The sequence below is a fragment of the Sinocyclocheilus grahami genome, unplaced genomic scaffold (assembly GCF_001515645.1).
Source record: "Sinocyclocheilus grahami isolate Dianchi unplaced genomic scaffold, SAMN03320097.WGS_v1.1 scaffold111.1, whole genome shotgun sequence".
NCBI lineage: Eukaryota > Metazoa > Chordata > Actinopteri > Cypriniformes > Cyprinidae > Sinocyclocheilus > Sinocyclocheilus grahami.
Window position 1 is genome coordinate 1,042,592 of NW_015505290.1, and position 20,465 is coordinate 1,063,056.

Below are 20,465 nucleotides of genomic sequence, written 5' to 3' on the forward strand. Positions count from 1 at the left end.
CATAAATAAATTAAATATATATACAAAATAGTCACACATCAATTTAACCATAATAAACTTGAAGTATCAGATTAAATGTTTGGTTTAAAGTTTAACTCAAGTAAGCAAGAAAGGTGGGTTGTGCGACGAAATGGTTGCTTGTGTGACTCCAAAGCAAAAAGAAAAAAACGCAATTTTTTACAAGCGTGACGCAAATAAATGTTTCCCCGCGTGAGATTCATCCCGAGTGTAGGCACTAGGCAGTTGATGCCATATAATAATCAAATCTTACTGATGCATTAATACATTAATGCTGATAATGGATAGCAATAGTAAAGGTAATGTTTTGAGATGCGATCGAGCGATGTGTTGTTAACTGTGTTTAATTACTATTATTATGGTAATGGTACGGTCATGTTTAGCTCACGGCTGTTTTTCCGTTTTGTAGCTCTCGGTTTTAATATGTTTTATTAAGCACTCAATAAAGAAGACTTTATAAAAATGACTTGAGGCGCGTCAGATCTAAATATTTAATCTTACTTTGATTAGTAAAATGTTTTCCATATTTATGGAAAGGAACTCACGAGCTCCACTTTTACGCATAATTCTACGCATTATTAAAGTTAGAAAGAAGAAAAAGAGAGAGAATTCAAACATATCTTGAGACATCATAAGACTTTCCCCTTTGCTTTATCGGCTACTGCAATCTGAAGAAAGCGATCATCTTACCACTTGAGCGACGAACAATATTTTCCAAAAAAGTGTTCTGTGGTGCCACCAGTCCTCTTTTTCCCCCGTGCATTCTGCGGCCGGGCAGCGTCGGTCAGGCTTGCGGACTTGCTGGAAGCTGGTCGTTAAAGTGATGCAGGCAGGATGGCAATCTATCGGTGGGATGGAGAAGATCATGGTAACGCTGCGCCGTGCCTGACTGGTATGGGTCCTTTGTACCACGGAGCGCTCGCAGTTCTGCAGGCTCTGCGCTCCCCTGTTTTGCGCCTGCGCACTGGCGAACTGTAACAATAAAAATTGACTGGCACAGGAATCTCGAGCGCGATGCCCGGTGCCATGGAGATAGTCACATGCAACAGATGGTGCCTTTTGCGCGAGAATTAGTTACATGGAAACTCAAGAGTTACTGTAGATGATGGGAATGTCATCTTAAGTGAGCAAAAAAAGTAAATGTAACAGTTCAAGTGAGTTACTAAGGGATAGGGTTATAATCCATGAACCTACGGAAGGTTTATGCGCAATCTTGATTACACCGGGATGCAGAGTGCTTTTAATTACGTCAATATGATGGTACCACGTCAGTATAGTCATCGTCAATATTTCATAAAACGTGTTATGTTCATTCAACACATTTCAGATGAAACCTGAGTGTATTTCATCATAAAGCCTTCGGGGGAAAAAATATGAATAAATGAACACTGAATAAATTAATAAGAAAAAAAACTACAGGCTAGATAAATTACTGAAAGTCAAAATGATTGAATTATCAATCAGGAAATTCAATCAGAAAGAAAGAAAGAACGAAAGCAAGAAAGTGAATGAATGAAGATCCACCTCCTGCCATCCTTCCCTGTGGCGCCATATTTTAGGAAACGCAGTTAGACTCGGGACGTCCTCCAGCCCCTCCTGTGCCGCTGAAGTCCCTGTCTGAGTAGGCTGTGGACAGAGCCCCTATTGTTCCCAGCCCACTCCTGCCTAATATGGAATTCGCTCAGAAACCAATGATTTCCTGACACTGACGATGCGTAGCCGCGTAGGGGCGAAGGTGGAAAGCTGTTTGGAGTATGAAGGAATTAACCCGAAACCACAGCCACTGTTTTTGAAACGGTTTCGTCGTCGGATCAGGAAAATGTAAAATATCGGAATGCAAGTTGTAGGAGTTATAGTGAGTTTTCTTGAAACTGCTGTCGATGGCGAGGGATTGTTTTGGAAGCGCGAGCTAAAGCGTGGGTCACCTACTTGACGGATTTGCCTGCGCACCGTACGACTCGCCAACTCGAGTGTTTCAACTGGTCACACGAAGACTAACGTCTTAAAGATTGGTATTTCTAGTCGACCGAAGACTTGACTACCTGTGGAGGATATCGTTTCTGGACTTGTCCAACTATCATGCCTACTCTCAGCTCGAAAAGTAGGCAGAGCGCAGTGGAAGCGGATGAGGATGGAGGCAGTAGCAGCGATCCTCTCGATACTGCGGCCAAAAAGATGTTGAAATGTGTTGTGGTCGGCGATGGAGCTGTGGGCAAAACCTGTTTGCTGATGAGTTACGCAAACGATGCTTTTCCCGAGGAATATGTACCAACTGTATTCGATCACTATGCAGGTAAGACGATTTCCAGCTCAAAGCATTCAATTGAATTCCCTGTTTATGAAGTGCAGTTTATGTCTATCTAATCCTTGTCTACCGCCCCCCACTACAGTCGGGTAGGGGACGGTCCCAAGAATAACCATTTGAAAGAGGATATATCAACTGCCAGAGCGAGGACTGAGGCCCGATACTAAAAAGTAGAAACATAGTTTGGGCATCAGAGCCCTCTAATGTAGGGTTAATAAAAAAATATATATTGTAGGCTACTTAATGAATTTCAAAAGGGTGTAGCTTACCTGTAGCCTACACATTTCATCAATGTGTTTTCAACTACATTTAAATCGCTTTGTAAACAGAAGCTGCTTGGACTAAATATGCAATAGCAACAACGTTCCTGAAAGCTTTGCTTCCGAATCAGTATCAGTTTCATTATTCAACAATAGTTGAACAAAAATACTAAAACAAGTGTTTAAAACTTCTTTAAGGTCGTTGGCCATTACCTTACTGTTCTAGGGACGTCAAAAGACAATTTATGTTGCGCAAGAGGTAAATATTAAATAATGTAAATAGCAACAAGCTGCGCATCAGTGAGAGTCAGAGCTCGCGAGAGCCGCAACCTGTTGATTACAGGAACAGACGCAATCTAAACGCGTTGTCAGTAGCCTACTGTACTGTATTATATCTTTGTAGAACCACTGTGGTTTATGGTTACAAATGTGTTGTCATCCATTAAGTTTTTTCTTGTTTTCTCTGACTGTATGATATGTATGAATGCATAAAGGCTTTGGTTTCTCATCAGGGGAAAGCCCCCTATGACACATGCTCCCAGAATCCTATGAGGGTCAAGTCCTAATTACACAGTGGCAGACAGGTCAGCTTCGACTTCCACTGGGAACAGCAGGACACTTCCCTCACAAATTAGTTCTTCTTAAAAGAACTTGTAGGAAGAAAAATTACAAACAAGCCCTGTGTCAATATGCCTACTTCCATACTATGTAGTAGGTGAAAGACAGTACATGAAAAAAGCAGTGTATCTGAATTCATAGTCTTCAAAAAAGAACAGGAGGCAAAAAGTACCTGACTTACAACATCCACAGAGACACTTTACTATCCCATGAGGCCACAGAAGAGGATTTTTAAGTGGCAGTGAAGGGACACAACTGACACTGGTAGGTCACGTGACAGTAATAACATAACAAATAATAGTAAGTTTATTCATACCTCCCATATTCATACTATATAAAAAAACACACTTTTTAACAGGCGGAAAGTATGTTTATAGCACCTACTAGACAGTATGTGATTTCGGATGTAGCTAAGATCTCTTATTATCAGTTTTCCCAACTATAAAAAACTTCTAAGATGAAAAATTTTAAATGACACTAATATAAGGAGTGCTACAAAAGTAGATGTCTGCAATCATTCTAATCTAATGCAATCTTCCAAATGCAATACAGGTCTTTTCAATTGACGTTATTAGCAGTGGAAAAGTTGGAAAAGCAGTGGAGTGAGTTGCTGTCATTTCATATTTACACTATTTGTATTTTGAAGCAAGATCTTTTATTCAGCGTCTTTAGATGATTAATGATACCAGGACTGAGTGATTCACATATTTCCAGGGCTGGAGAGAAAAAGCTTGTGAATTACTATGAAACATGAATGAAAAAAAAATGTTTTGGCTCTCATTTGTGAAAGTGTTTTTTTATAGCTTAAGAACCTTAAAGCAGGTATTGTCAAAGGATTTTCTATTGCACATTTCGCTCTAATGTGCCATATGATCAAATGAGGCATGTTTATCTGGGCTGTGCCAAAAAGAAGAACTCTTTTTCTTTTTATGAGATTTTAATAGTATCCTGTGTTGTAATTTCATCCAGCTGGTCAGTGCAGGCTCAGGACAAACACACAGACTGAACTCATTGAAGGAGTGAGTAAAACTTTTAAACTCTTGGGAGTTGAATGAGATGGAAAGATCTTCAGGGAGTGTGATTCTCGGTCAACTCTTGTAGTTGAATTAAGCTGACGAGTGAGGCCATCCAGAGGACACTAAATGGATGTCACAGAACAAAAGTTTGAATGCAGGCACTTTTTTGTAATAAAAAAATTGGCCTTTAAAAAATTAAAGACAGAGTAGTACAGAATGAAAAATTGAGAAAGAAGAGAGACAATATTCTTCCAGGGCCAATCAATCACTTACATTCACATTAGGCCCCTGGAGAGAGGCCTTGACAAAGCATCATAATAAAGTAGCGAATTGTCACATAGTGGCTTAATGTGCAGGATAAAGAGCACAGAGCTGCCATTGTAGGCCACTGAAAGCTTTACTGTGTTGCTATGCTAGAATTGGTCTTAAATGAAAAACTATGAAATTCATTCATGCCTCAGCAGTAATGGAACAGTTTGCAATATAGGAAGCACTGGGAATATGGTAATTGAATTATAAGTGAACATATAATTAATAAATAAGCAGCTTTTTCAAAATGTGTAGTTAAATGGTGAACTGAGCAATCCAAGCAGCAGCTATTTGGAGATATATTTACTGTATATTGTTTAACAGACTAAAAAAACTACTGACCCAAAACTTTGGTAGTGTACATAAAAAGGTAATATCGTATAATTTAACTTTTCCAATTATGTCTGTGATCATTATGAGTGATTGAACTAAAATTATATTCTTTTCACCAGAACCATTGTGATTGAAATCTACGAGAGCTAGAGCTCAACCCAACAGTATCTGGGACTATGGTTTCCGTCCATAAATCCCACAGGATCTGAATTCTCTTGTCCAAAACAAACCAATGACATTCCCGGTCCATGACACAGTGCCTGTTAATGCGTTTGAGATGAGTCATCGTCTAGTGTGGCTCCCACACTCCTAACAAAACCAACTAATCCACCAGTGATACTGAATTGTGGATATTGCCACGTGCTCAATATTAAAATACCTACAGCTGGAAAGCTATAGTTCGTTTTAGTTAGGGACAGGCTGGGAAGTAGCACTTTTCAAATTTAAACTCATCTATGCCATAGCTAATGGTAACTCTTTGTGCTGCAACGCTCCATTCACCACAGCTGGTGTTGTATCGGCACAGATTGCTAATTTAACACATATTGTTGTTGTTTTTTCATTATCTTTCCACTACATTTTCCATTTGATTTGATCTCTCCTTGATTTGGCAGATCTGTAAAGCACAGGGTTTTGATTTGAAAGATCACCATGAGCAATAATATTCTGAGCTATAATAAAACAATAGCCTATCAGTTAGATTGTGTTTATTAACACTGATATCAATAATAATTATATATTTAAATGAATACCAATAAAGGAAACCAGAAACCAGTTTTGTTCTGGTTTTGAAGATATTTTATTCTTTGCTGCTGGTGATATCCCGTAATCCTGTGCATGTGGTTTGATGGTTAGTGGTATCAACATGCCAGATTTGGTTAGTGGTTAGTTGGTGGAAAGAATAAAAGTTGTGTCTAATGGAGTGGTTGAAGGAAGTAAACCTTCTTTTGAACTATGAGTAAAAGTTGCTGGTAAACATAAAAAATCCTGTGGTAAACATAATTTGATGATACTTTGACGTTTTGTTCTACAATGTAAATTACACACATCCATACCCAAAACACAAATTTGTTATGTTTATTTTTTTAAACATATGTTTTTATTAGTAACTAGATAAGAATGTTTGGGGTGTAGAACAAAACGTCAAAGTATCGTCACCTTATGTTTACCACAGGCTTTATTTTACTCATAAATTGAAAAATTACTCTTCTGGTTAGTTCCCCCACTCTATTTACGTGGTTACATCTAAAGCTCACTTGAATTTGTTCTAGATAATCTAGGTCCAAAACATAATAGTACTGACATGAGGGTGAGTAAATTATGACAGAATTTCCATTTTTGGGTGAACTGTCCCTTCAAGTAATATTATAAATGTAGCTAAATATTTTTGAGTAAGACCTTAAAGAGAAGTGGCTCATAGAAACCTAGAAAGAGTTCCTAATAAGTAATTAAATGAAAATGCACAATTAGTGGAGTGGTTGAGCTCATTTTATGTTTTGCTGAGTGGAAGTACTGTGACAAAACGTTCACTGACAAGCAAAAGCTCAATCTTATAGCAAGTGCTGTGTAAGGGCATTACAGATTCTTTTGGCTTCAGAATGCAAGATTAATCACATTAATGTCTTTTTTAGTTATGCAATGCAAAATGTGTATGTAGATTATGTACACTTCCCTCTGGCAAGTACAGTGCTGCAGCAACAGGAATTGAAAAGAGGATAAAACCCAGTGGCTTATTTTGCAGATTGACCCACCAATGCCTTTAAAGAAACACTAGTGGTACAAAAAAAAAATTCACACTTCAGGAATGCCACCCACTCAAAAAACAGAAACCAATTTATGGATCACAACTCTGCAAGAGCATAGTGGATATATTTGGCATGTTGATGTAAAGGTTGAATTGAGTGGTGGCATTGGCCAATTTACTGACATAAAACAGTTGTGACAATTGCACTCTGAATGGTCCACAATGCACCGATTACCAGTACCAGATCTAAGATGCCAATATATTTATTGCTAAAAGACAATTTTATGGGAATGGATGGTGGACAACAGTCCACCATTGAACAATGGGTGTCAATTGTGAGAGAGCAGTGAAAGCGTCTACAATAAATGGTTATCACTTGAGACCTAATGCCCTGGTGATGGAATGGAAAGTGTCTAAATTAAATTTGCAGTCTCTTGCTATTACCATGTCAGTATCTATACAATTCGCTGTACTGTTCTTATAGGCTAAAGCTCACTGAATGCAGATATATTGGCTGAATCAATGTCACAGGCCAGTCTGTGAAAGAGAATAGAGGAATGAAGAATGTTGAGGTCTGGAGGGGCGTGTGGGCTTCTGACGCCCCAAATCATGTTTCACAACAGTGGGTCAGGCTTGCTTGAGTGAGACTGTAACACAACATTGATTTCTCTCCAGGCCACAGAATGGGGGCTGGGGTTTACAGAAAGCTCGAGCCTCATGGGGAAAAGCAGCTGACTGGAGAGAACAGCTGAGAGCCTGATTCACAGCCACCAAACCTTCTCCATCCCTACAGACTTGAATTTCTCTACTTCTCTCAAACTTTCACCTCACATCACCCCAGCCTTGTTTTTGTACTAGTGGCTTTGTATTTATAGGCAAAAAAAAAAAGTCAGAGATTCAGTAAGTGAGGAAAAGATTAGACTCCTTATTTAGCCCAGCCCCAAGAGGGGAAAAGAATCGTGCTGGTAAAAGGACCTGTCAGGAACAGCTGATACACAGCAACAGACTCAAGGCCACTGTTTCTGGTCCATCTTCATAGTCTACAGGGAAAGAACTTCTAAGCACATCTAATCAAAACACCGCTTGGCTGGTTTCCTACAGATGCAATGCCTTTCAGAAATACACCACAGTTCACGCGGCTCCTCAGTGACCCCCTGTACCTCCATATGGCTAAGTTAGGGGCATTAGAGCTAGTGCTGCTTTGTATTTGTCTCTTGTCCCCAGTGATTAGCACATGATTATTAAAATTAGCATTGAGATTAGCAATCGATTAAAGGGTAAAATATGATTGAAAATTTCATTGAATTTTCAGACCCTTTTTGCAATTATAATTTATGAAACAAACATTATGCCTTTTCAAGTGAAACAGTTAAGCTAGCGTAAGAACTGCTTTAGGGTTTTAGTTTTTGTGACTAACTAGAACTATTTAAATTATGCATTCAGCATAGTTTCAAAAATGTTTGTTGTTTGGGGAACAATAAAAAAACTTTTCTCATAATGAAATATTATCAAAAAAGATATTTAAAAGTCAACAGAACACTTTAATAATAAAATAATAAAATTATCATAAAAGTGGTCCATATGACTTTGTAGCGTCTGGAACACTCCAACACACAATATATATTTTGTTAGCTAGATTTCACAAATTAGTATATGCTTAGTGTTTTGAACTCATATGATGGTGAGAATCAAATAAAAATTTTACTTCATATTCCGTGAAAATCAACCCCTCAAGTGAGCTGTTAATCGCTGGAGCTGGATTGTCGAATCAGTGAGTTGATTCAAGAACTGCATCGCAAATTTGAAGCACGGTTCAGACTACATGATTTTTTTTGTCGGTTACGACAGTCACTGTGCCAGATTATACGATTTTGACTTCTAAAATCTTGTCGTGTCGTGAACAAGAAACATGTCAGACTACACGTTACTACCCGATCATTCTTCGCTTGCATGTATGAAGGCACTTCTGTGCTCCTATGGGCCTGTATCACAAATGTGACGGAACTCATCGTGGACGACGGGAAAAAAAATGTAACATGCTAGTCTTTCTGTTGAAGTCGTGAAGCGTCACAGACGTGGTATCGGTTGTCGTGCACTATGACACACTACAGGAGATGAAACGACTGAATCTTGTGTCCCGACTCCCATTGTCTTTTACGAATCCACATGACACCCTACGTCAAGCAGATCGTGTCAAAATCGTGCTTAAATCATGTAGCCTGAACCGGGCTTTAGAGTTTTGCCAGCAGTTTTGAAGATTTCTCCGTTCAAGCAGATAGGAGTTTGTCTTGAATGCCCAAAATAGCTGCCTAGAAGAGTTGCAAATATGGCTGCAAAGTAAACGTATTTTCCTTGAAAGAGGATCTGGTATAATCAGAATGGTTTCGTAAATTGAATCAGCTGATTCGTTTAAAAAATCTGACTCTTAACAGTTTGTTCATGAACAAACACTGATATTCACACAAAACTATAATATGACTTCAGTGGACCGGGAATCTAGCACACAAGTTATATGGACCCTAGCGCTCTTTTATGGTGCTTTTTTTGTTATTTGTGAAGCTTGAAAGCAGCAGGATAAAAGGTGAACCCTATTGGAGAGCCTAGATTTTAAAGATCAGATTATTTTTATAATCAGTGGTGTTCATCAGTGCTCAAAATTTGCATTGCCATATTTTTATTGCCATTATACTGGAGTGTTTAATCTGAATTATCAGTGGTGAATTTCTTCCGAACATTTTGCTGGGCTTATTTTCAAGGGATGTTGGAGAGGCGGTCTTCTCCTTTTCCAGAAGCTTCTCAACTCATTAAGGACGCCAGATCTATAGTTTGCAGGAAGTGCTTTGGTTCTGACAGGAAGGTTATTGGTCATTTTAGAAGCATCCATGGGTATCTGGCTCAGTACAGTTAATGGGTTATGAAATATTTGGTATAATCTTTTTATGGTCCCAGTCATCAGTATTCCAGGCCATCATGTAGTTTAGAAGATTGAATTCAGTTCAGGGTGTCTCAGAAGGTGCTTGAGGCCTGAAGAATCTGGTGAGGGCCACCTTTCACGTCACAGCCTCTTTCTTTTAAGCACGCATTCTTTTAATCAGTCTCATCAAACCACTAACAGAGCACTGAGTTTGAAAAGAGTGTAGACACACAGCAGACTAGTATCTGCAGTTTGTTTGAAACCTCTTTGAAATGTTGAGTCCAGCTGTTCTCCTGTTCTCAGCAGTGGTCTTTTATTGCGTGCTGTTTGATGACAAAAGATTTACTTGTCTGGGTTTTTTTCCTCTTTTGTTTGTGTCAACACAGCCGTTCTCTCCCCCTCATCACCCGCAACACAGAATGAAATATGTATGCGAGCACACACACCGCTCTTCCCTCCCCGTTTTCCAAAACCGGTCACCCCTTGCTGTTAACAGCTGTCCTGATCCAAATCAACCTCCGTTCCCACCCACAACCAAACAGCAGGTCCAGAGTTCTGGAAGTACATCAGAGGGATGTGATACAGCAGGAGCAGAAACACTGCTGGACAAACACACATTTTATAGGCATATTCTGCCACAGTATTTTTCTGTTTGATATGCATAATGAATGTAACAAACCTTTTTTACTGTTGTTTTCGTTTTTTCAGTGAATGTAACAGTATCTGGGAGGCAGCACTTACTGGGATTGTACGATACTGCTGGACAAGTGAGTTAATGCTTCTGAAGTCTATATAGTCACAATACCAGAAGCAGATCTTTCCTTCTATACTGTGATGTACATTCAAGTGGAGGCAGATTTAAATGAGAGCTTGCAGTATATTGTAAAAAAGGGGCGGGGTTTAAGCAGACAAAATGATTGGAAAAGTCCGACATACATCACCAGATAGCAGTCTGACGTTTTACTGGAAGATCGAGTTACAACATTTTGATTATAAATACAAGGTAAAAAATGTGACAAATTAAACATTATGTATAGCTGAATCATTCACAATAAGATCTATAACATGCATTTCAGATTTTTTTAATTTCATGCCGACTTTAAACCTTATTCACACAATAACAAAACCCCTAAAAGACTGACTGCCCTCAAATGCATTAAAATCCAATTACAACTTCACTATTGTTACCAAATAGCAATGAATATACAGCCGAATAAAACCAGACATAACACAAAAATCATGTTTTTCACTTGGTTAATGTCTTTCCCTTACTAAATAGTCTAATTTCATCAATTGAAACTCTTAAAAACATTACTAAATGGCGTTGTGGTCATGCATCAGATCACTCTGAATGTAAACTCCTTTTGCATCACAGTCACGTTTAATGGCAGAATTTACAGCCTGTTTTGAATAATGTTCTAAATAAAGCTGCAAGCACTGACTTGAAATTACAACAAACTACAGGCTGGGTTGTTTTTGTCACTGTCAGCCCACAATAATGACTTTGATTTTGGCTTATTGCAATGATTCTTCAAAAGGAAACTCACATGACTATTCATACACAGGCTGAAGAGATAGATACATCTGAACCAAAGCACAGCTGTTTACTTTCCTTGTGCGTCTAAAGGCATCACAGAATCAGCCGGCCCTGTAATATGCATCTTATGGGACGCCAGTTGTTAGAGTTTTAATCCTAGAATACATTGCAACATATTTGTGTTGTAACTTAAATCGGTTGGAAAAAATAATAGTCACATACAGTAATTATTTTCTTTTTTTTATGATTCATCATTACTGTCACTTCCACTCATCTGTTTAACAATTTCAGCATCAGATTTATTGGCTTTTATAAGGAATTCTCTTATTCCCATGAGGAATATTCTCTTATAAGGACTATGGCAGTTGCTGACATTGCACAGGGGGGTGGCATTCATTAAACAGGATGTCGTTTCTAACAGTGTATAAATCTGAATAAATTATGAGGAAATAAACTATTCTTTTATATGCAAAAACATGCAATACAAGGGAAAATAGCATTATATGCATATTTTACATTGCATGTCTCAGATACTGTACTAGACTGGTGAAAAGTGCTATAGGGTACTGATTTGCATAACAGTATAAATATTTACCAACTTTTACTAACAATGCACTGAGGGTCACTTTTTTTTACTTTGTTTCAAGGACTGTTTCTGCTTGAACTAATAAAGAAAGCTAAAGTGTGAGTATTACTGTTCAGCTGGTTATAATTAAGTCAATGTTTCTTAGGACATATAGCTGTAGCAAGCACAGTATGAGCTGTAATGAAGAATATTTGCCGCGTTTCAGAATTGAAAACACTGACTATTTAGTGAGCCGCACATTGCTGTATAAATGAAAGTTATATAATCCAGTACATCTGCTCCCATAAGCAGTTCACTGATACAGAGGAGCATCTGTGTGATGTCTGGCCCTTCTCTTCTATTGATCACTCACTATGAGATCAATAGCACTCAAGAAGAACTGACTTTTACAAGATGCTGCTGCTGGTGCGGAGCTGTCATTTGGCACTGACATTTTAAAGGCCTGATGCTAATTAATTATGTTCATTTGCATTTCATAATAAGTGATAGAATAAAGTCAAGAATAAGAATGATGCTCTACATGTAACATTTCACCAGAACATTACATTTATTGACTCGGAATACAATTTTTCACTATGGTTTAATCCAGTGATCCACCTGGGGTACCTGCAAATTAATTTTTAAAAGTATCTTATGCTCACCAGGGCTGCATTTATTTAAGAAATAATGCAGTAAAAACGACAGTATTGTAAAATCCTTCAGAAATCATTCTAATAAGCTGATTTTGTGTTCAAGAAACATTTATTATTATTATTATCACTGCTGAAAACAGATGTGCTGCTTAATATTTTTGTCATAAAAAAAATTTTCAGGATGTTTTTGATGAACAGAAAGTTTAATTTGAAATAGAAATATATTGTAACATTGTAAATGTTTACTACCAATTTTGACATCCTTGTTCTATAGAAGTAATATCTTCTTTCCAAAAAACAAAAAAACTGACCCCACATTTTTGAATGGTAGCATGATTATAAATGTAATGCTCTTTTTCAAGAACACTTCTCCATGATATCCTCCTGAACTGTCAAGCTAAAGTGTCTCATTAAAGGAACAATCAAATTGGCCTCTCTCACCCAGGCACTTTAATAAACTGAATCATAATTGCTGAAAGGTATTCAGAAGAATAATAGTCAAAAGAAACACATTTCTGGTGTGGTGTTGAAGTATCTTAATACCTGAAAATAACACCAATCAACAATTAAAATATTTGTTATTACCGCTCAGACTGTGCTTTCCACAGCTATATGACTCGAGACATGTTTGCATTATTTTATCACAATGAATATGCACACTTTAGAGAAAGTCCTTAATTCAAAGTCTGTTGGTTTGCAAATGTGTACATTTATACAATTATGTAAACTGAGCACAACTGATGGGGGTATGTTGGACAAAAAAGCTTTAAATTAATCTTTAACCTTTAAATTAATCATCTGCACTCTTTGACTTATATTTTGTTTTTCAAAAAGATATTTTGCATCATATTTTAGTTGTAAGAGAGATGAACTGAGTCTAAAGCAGGCCTTACTTTACTCGTCGTCATATAGGAGGATTACAACCAGCTGCGGCCCCTCTCCTACCCCAACACAGACGTCTTTCTCATCTGCTTCTCTGTCGTGAATCCAGCTTCCTATCACAATGTGCAGGAGGAATGGGTATCTGAGCTCAAATCCTGCATGCCTCATGTGCCCTACATCCTCATCGGGACACAGGCATTTCACCAGAACATTACATTTATTGACTCGGAATACAATTTTTCACTATGGTTTAATCCAGTGATCCACCTGGGGTACCTGCAAATTAATTTTTAAAAGTATCTTATGCTCACCAGGGCTGCATTTATTTAAGAAATAATGCAGTAAAAACGACAGTATTGTAAAATCCTTCAGAAATCATTCTAATAAGCTGATTTTGTGTTCAAGAAACATTTATTATTATTATTATCACTGCTGAAAACAGATGTGCTGCTTAATATTTTTGTCATAAAAAAAAATTTCAGGATGTTTTTGATGAACAGAAAGTTTAATTTGAAATATAAATATATTGTAACATTGTAAATGTTTACTACCAATTTTGACATCCTTGTTCTATAGAAGTAATATCTTCTTTCCAAAAAACAAAAAAACTGACCCCACATTTTTGAATGGTAGCATGATTATAAATGTAATGATCTTTTTCAAGAACACTTCTCCATGATATCCTCCTGAACTGTCAAGCTAAAGTGTCTCATTAAAGGAACAATCAAATTGGCCTCTCTCACCCAGGCACTTTAATAAACTGAATCATAATTGCTGAAAGGTATTCAGAAGAATAATAGTCAAAAGAAACACATTTCTGGTGTGGTGTTGAAGTATCTTAATACCTGAAAATAACACCAATCAACAATTAAAATATTTGTTATTACCGCTCAGACTGTGCTTTCCACAGCTATATGTCTCGAGACATGTTTGCATTATTTTATCACAATGAATATGCACACTTTAGAGAAAGTCCTTAATTCAAAGTCTGTTGGTTTGCAAATGTGTACATTTATACAATTATGTAAACTGAGCACAACTGATGGGGGTATGTTGGACAAAAAAGCTTTAAATTAATCTTTAACCTTTAAATTAATCATCTGCACTCTTTGACTTATATTTTGTTTTTCAAAAAGATATTTTGCATCATATTTTAGTTGTAAGAGAGATGAACTGAGTCTAAAGCAGGCCTTACTTTACTCGTCGTCATATAGGAGGATTACAACCAGCTGCGGCCCCTCTCCTACCCCAACACAGACGTCTTTCTCATCTGCTTCTCTGTCGTGAATCCAGCTTCCTATCACAATGTGCAGGAGGAATGGGTATCTGAGCTCAAATCCTGCATGCCTCATGTGCCCTACATCCTCATCGGGACACAGGTGCAGGAGTTTTTTAGTTCAGACAGTAATGTGATTTCATAATAATAATAATAACTATTATTAGCTTTGTTATTATAAGTGAGTGAGTGAAGTGAAGTGATGTGATGTGTGGCCAAGTATGGTGACCCATACTCGGAATGTGTGCTCTGCATTTAACCCATCCAAGTGCACACACACAGTAGTGAGCACACACCCAGAGCAATGGGCAGCGAATGGGAGCTGGGGAGCAGTTGGGGGTTCAGTGCCTTGCTCAAGGGTCTCACCTCAGTCGTGGTATTGAAGGTGGAGAGAGCGCTGGTTATTCACTCCCTCCACCTACAATCCCTGCCTGACCTGAGACTCGAACCCGTGACCTTCGGGTTACAAGTCCGACTCTCTATCTTTCATTAGGCCACGACTTGCCCCGATTTATTTATTTTATTAGTTTATTATCAGAGAATTTATTAATTACTGTTAACTGATAATTTATTATTATTGTTGCTGTATTTTATTATCAGATAAAGCATTAATATTAATAATAATAGTTATTATTATTTTCTATTATCAGATGAAGCTCAAACAGATCAAAGTCAAAATATGAATATTTATGGAAAATAAAAACTATTAAAAACATTTTTAAATTAAATGTTCAACAATTTATTGTTTTTCTATTTTTTACTATTTCTATTTAAGATTGACTTGCGAGATGACCCAAAGACACTGGCACGTCTGCTCCAGATGAAGGAGAAGCCACTGACCTATGAGCAAGGCCTCAAACTAGCCAGAGAGGTGATGGGTGTTCATATGTTTGGTGGTTTGGCTTAATTTTCACTTGTTTTATTCTTGATCTGTCCAGGTTTCAAAAAATAGAAAGCATGATTCAGAAACTTTCACCACTGTTTTGCAAAGCACTGAAAGGATTAATAAAAAATTCTGTCTCATCCTCATGTTGTTCCAAGTATGTCATCCCATATGACTGACTTTCTTCTGTGGAACACAAAGAAAGATGTTTAACAGTGTTTGAGCTACTCTTTTGCATTCAATGAGAATGAATGCTGACCACAACTGTCAAGCATGTTACCTTTTCAAGGTAAATTTTCAGTGAATTTTCAATTTCCTTTTGTAGGATCTCGACAATCTATGGTCACTATCAATTTTCTTTATATGGAAACTAGCAGCTCAGACATTCTGCTAAACCTCTCCTTTTGTGGTTTCCTGTCTCTTTAACCTAAAACTGAGTGTTTTGTTTCAAAATTGTATATTGACGTCTATTAGTTTATTATCAGAGAATTTATTAATGACTGTTAACTGATAATTTATTATTATTGTTGCTGTATTTTATTATCAGATAAAGCATTAATATTAATAATAATAGTTATTATTATTTTCTATTATCAGATGAAGCTCAAACAGATCAAAGTCAAAATATGAATATTTATGGAAAATAAAAACTATTAAAAAAATTTAAAATTAAATGTTCAACAATTTATTGTTTTTCTATTTTTTACTATTTCTATTTAAGATTGACTTGCGAGATGACCCAAAGACACTGGCACGTCTGCTCCAGATGAAGGAGAAGCCACTGACCTATGAGCAAGGCCTCAAACTAGCCAGAGAGGTGATGGGTGTTCATATGTTTGGTGGTTTGGCTTAATTTTCACTTGTTTTATTCTTGATCTGTCCAGGTTTCAAAAAATAGAAAGCATGATTCAGAAACTTTCACCACTGTTTTGCAAAGCACTGAAAGGATTAATAAAAAATTCTGTCTCATCCTCATGTTGTTCCAAGTATGTCATCCCATATGACTGACTTTCTTCTGTGGAACACAAAGAAAGATGTTTAACAGTGTTTGAGCTACTCTTTTGCATTCAATGAGAATGAATGCTGACCACAACTGTCAAGCATGTTACCTTTTCAAGGTAAATTTTCAGTGAATTTTCAATTTCCTTTTGTAGGATCTCGACAATCTATGGTCACTATCAATTTTCTTTATATGGAAACTAGCAGCTCAGACATTCTGCTAAACCTCTCCTTTTGTGGTTTCCTGTCTCTTTAACCTAAAACTGAGTGTTTTGTTTCAAAATTGTATATTGACGTCCACAGATTGGAGCCCAGTGCTATCTGGAGTGTTCGGCACTGACTCAGAAGGGACTAAAGACAGTATTTGATGAGGCCATCCTAACAATCTTCAGCCCAAAGAAACAAAAACGGGGCTGCGCGGCCTGCAGGAGCTGTTGTGCTATCGTGTGAGGATAAAACATCTCCAACTGTGAACACCCACTCTCCTCCAAAGCTTTGGGCAGAGTAACAGACCCTAAACCGCCTCCAGTCTGCTGTACATCCTTCCTTTCTCCATCCGCCTGTTGTCCCTCAGGACAATGAGCGGTCTTGCCCTCGGTGTGTATGTCTTGTGGAGAGCTACACTGTCCAAAACAAGTGCCTTAATTTTTCCCCCGCATTGCCTTACGGGATTTGCTTCTCAAGCCAAAGAAGTCTCAGACGGGACTGCGGTTTCTTGAACCAAGGTGGCGCAACATCGCCAATCTCCAATCCAACATTTCAGATTCAACTCTGAGCCATTGGATCTTTTTTAAACCGGCTATATTATATGGTTTCTCAAGGCTTATGAAAAAATGAAAATCCATTCCTCCATACAAGCTGGTTTTCTCTCAGTCACCTCAAATCAATATTGCGCTCTTTCTGGAGTCAATGCTTCAGCAGTTCGAGCTAGTTAATAAGGGAAATTCTCTGGAGGATGGCCAACTCATCAATAGAGGTAGAGCAGACGCAAAGAGAGAGAGATGAGAGTAAGGAATGCATCTTCCTTGGGTCATTTAAAATTAACAATACTGATAATAAACCGCTACAGTACTATACATTCAAAGATACGTAAAATAATGTTATCCATCAAAAAGAGTGACAATCAAGCACACTGTGTGAAGATAAAGGGAAAATGTATTTCGTGACAACATTATCCCCCGAATCATTTATATTTCCTTGTGTTTTTAAAACTGAGATGCCCTGAAGTGTACTTAGTCACATTTCTATGAGCCATCAGACCTTTATCTTTATACAGTGTAGGTGTAGAACAATGATGCCATAAAATGGTGCTGTAATTGTTATATTTTTCATATGCATTTACATTCTGATTTTTGAAGGGGCCTGTATTTTGTCTTCTCAAATGACTCTGCCTACACACATTTTTAAAAATGCTCTCATTTTCCTCTATTAAAAATGAGCCGATGGAGGACTAAAAGTATGGAGGACTGTACGTGCCACTTAAAATAAAATGAAGAAATCAATCACCAATGTATTAATTAAAAAATTAAAATCAATAGATAGATAAATCTTAGATGAATCATGTTTCAAATTATGACATATTTTAAACAGTTTATTTCATTAATGTAAAAAAATGTAGTTAAATGTAACAAATAATATAAATCATTTTAAATGCAATCTAACCTGGAAGTTAACATTACTCTAGTCTCAGCCTCAGACATCACATTCATGGAACGTTGTCTGAATGTCCGATGAATAAGGCGCACAAAATGGGAAACACTTTGGGAGTTCTTCAAGTCGTCATCCGATTGGTTAAATTCTACAGGATTTCCACATTCTTTAATGGTCCGTCTGGAAACAAAACCATTGTGACTTCAAACCCCCTTATGGAAGTTTACAACTGTGACATTTTCCCTAAAGGTTTGAGTTAGAATAGTTTCCAAGAGTGCGATTTTAAGCACATTGAGGCTGTAAAAGCAGACTATTGAGTAGACATGCTTTCCTGTTTAGTGTGATGGTGCCAAATGTCCCGAAAGCCTCTGTAGACTCATTTAGCCACTTGTTAGCAACTGCCATTTTCAAGACAAGTAAAAGCTTTAAAAATGTCACGAGGGGGTATTACTGGTGTATTGTATGTCGTAGAATAGCACAGGAAAATATTTTGAGCTTGTGTTCACCGCAGACCTTATTTGAGGCATTAAAACAAAAACCTGTTCAGCATTTGCCAACAAAAATACATAATCCCATAAAAAATGTATTATTGAGATGATTTAACATTTTAAACATGAATTAAATGTAAAAGGTCTGCTTTTTTAAAAGTGAAAGGTCATTTTAATTTATATATTTTATTATTATTTAGATTTTATTTTTAAGTGGCACTCATAGTCCTCTAAGTGATCTGACACTGTGAAAAAAAAATCACTATCCCCCTATCACTCTCAATTTCAGCTGAAGTACTCGTGTATTTACTGCGGACCAGGCTTATACATTTTCTAACTGCTCAGTTTTGCCTCTGGCTGAAGCCACCCCCTCATTTTCCCTTTTAAATATCAGCTCAAACACAAATGGCTTTGTTCTTCAGACTTGTTTTTTTTTTCCCCCTCAGGCATGTAGTGTGATCATGCTGTAAACTGCACCGCTGATCATGACTCTCAGCAGTCCCACCCTAAATATGTGGCCTTTTCAAAGTCCCTACTGTGTTTTGGTACAAGTGTCAAATAATATAGAAAATATTATGTGTAGCCCTTTTGTTTTGGACATGTGCTGAACAATGTATAGGTTAACCAACAGTTCAAGCATCCATATTCACTTACCAAAAGCTGTCCTGTGAGTACTTGTAGTTCTCAGACCACCATGTTATGGACACCAGAACTGATACTGATTACTTCTGATTGCTCTTCACATCAGTCGTTCCTTAGATTGACCTCAGGGACTTCTTTCCGGAGCCCGCAAGGTGCTAGAGACCATCCTCGGGCTGAGGAATCAAGCCTGCTCCACAGAGAGGAAGAATGAGCCGTCATTCACTTGCCTTTAATGTTGCATAGAGTTTGTTTCTTCACTCAGTTTAAGTGCACTTGCGACACTGTGCCTTGCATTGTCCTATGCAGTAGTTTATATACTGTAATGCTAATGAGAAGACCAGTTTTCAGTCGCTGGTTGAAAGAGCTATAACTTGAACTCAACTGTAAACTTATATTTAATATTTTTAATGTTTTTTTTCCCCTTTAAATTTCATGTATTGATTTACATGCTTAAGAAACATGACAGCTTTATTTGCCAAAACTAAAAATGTGTTGTAAATATACACAGAGTGATTAAAGCTTGTGATAAAACTTTAGAATTGTCTTTGAAATATTCATTCATGAAAGTACTCAAGTTTTTCCAATACCTGCGGTCCACCGTCATGCCATAAACTGCTTTTGTGAAGCAACATCCTATCGACTAATATTGCTTGCCGTTAAATATTCGTTCTGGATTTATGTCTTTTTTCAATTAAGTCTAGGTTATTCGCAACTAAAAGGTGAAATGCTTCTGGTGACATCCAGGTTATTTTACCTGTACAAAACAGTCCGTTGTGCTAGTTTATATTGTTGTAATATTATTTTAATGTATTAAAATAATCATAAATCACACTGCTTGGTAGCGCAGATAGTTTTACCGTTTACTCCACTTCTAGTTATCTATTTAAAGCAGCTAATAAATAGGAAATCTCGCTCATTCAAATGAAATGGCTTACTTCCGCGTAGCAAAATGAAGTGCTGAAGTTGACATCTCCACATAAGAACAACATCTTTGGTCTACATGGCTACTTAACAGGTGTGCTTGTGAACCTTTGGCTTTGGTAACGTTAACTTTTAAAATTGTGTGCAAAACAATGTCCCACCCTGTTACATACAAACAGTACTTAAATTCACCATGAATAGTTAGTAATAGCCAACTAATAGTTGGTATGTGACTACTTTGAAAGCGGCAATCGTGTCTCTTTTGATAATGGATGATAACAGTGCTCTACTCTCCTCCAGGTTATGTTAGTAATGGCTGAAGAAGCGGCGAGACCAAGCAAGTAATCATCAGTGTAGTTTTCATAATAATCACTACACGTTTGCTTGTTGCAGATTTGCAGTGTACTTGTCTGTTTTAAACTTGCTGTAAAACGGTGAGACAGGACACCAAA

At 37.3% G+C, this 20,465-nt stretch overlaps 2 protein-coding genes across 2 annotated transcripts in view; one reads left to right on the forward strand and one right to left on the reverse strand.

Annotated features, from left to right (window-relative positions):
- LOC107589081 (potassium voltage-gated channel subfamily H member 5-like) overlaps positions 1-904 on the reverse strand; it is a 41,311-nt gene extending 40,407 nt beyond the window's left edge. Inside the window, exon 1 of the mRNA XM_016277411.1 lies at positions 709-904. Within this exon, the coding sequence (XP_016132897.1) occupies positions 709-781 (73 nt within the window). The 5' untranslated portion in view covers positions 782-904. The remainder of the gene's footprint in view (positions 1-708) is intronic.
- Positions 905-1,657: 753 nt separating this feature from the next.
- Positions 1,658-18,554, forward strand: rhoj (ras homolog family member J). The gene is made up of 5 exons (XM_016277394.1): positions 1,658-2,311; positions 10,226-10,284; positions 14,369-14,533; positions 15,206-15,301; positions 16,616-18,554. The coding sequence occupies exons 1-5, from the start codon at positions 2,098-2,100 to the stop codon at positions 16,760-16,762; spliced, it is 681 nt and encodes a 226-aa protein (XP_016132880.1). The 5' UTR covers positions 1,658-2,097; the 3' UTR covers positions 16,763-18,554.
- Positions 18,555-20,465: the final 1,911 nt, after the last annotated feature.

Bases quoted from the DNA above. Each gene is read 5' to 3' on its own strand.
- rhoj (XM_016277394.1), top strand. From the start codon at position 2,098: ATGCCTACTCTCAGCTCGAAAAGTAGGCAGAGCGCAGTGGAAGCGGAT. The intron at 14,534-15,205 runs GTGCAGGAGTTT...TTTCTATTTAAG, and splicing joins ACATCCTCATCGGGACACAG to ATTGACTTGCGAGATGACCC. The intron at 15,302-16,615 runs GTGATGGGTGTT...TGACGTCCACAG, and splicing joins GCCTCAAACTAGCCAGAGAG to ATTGGAGCCCAGTGCTATCT.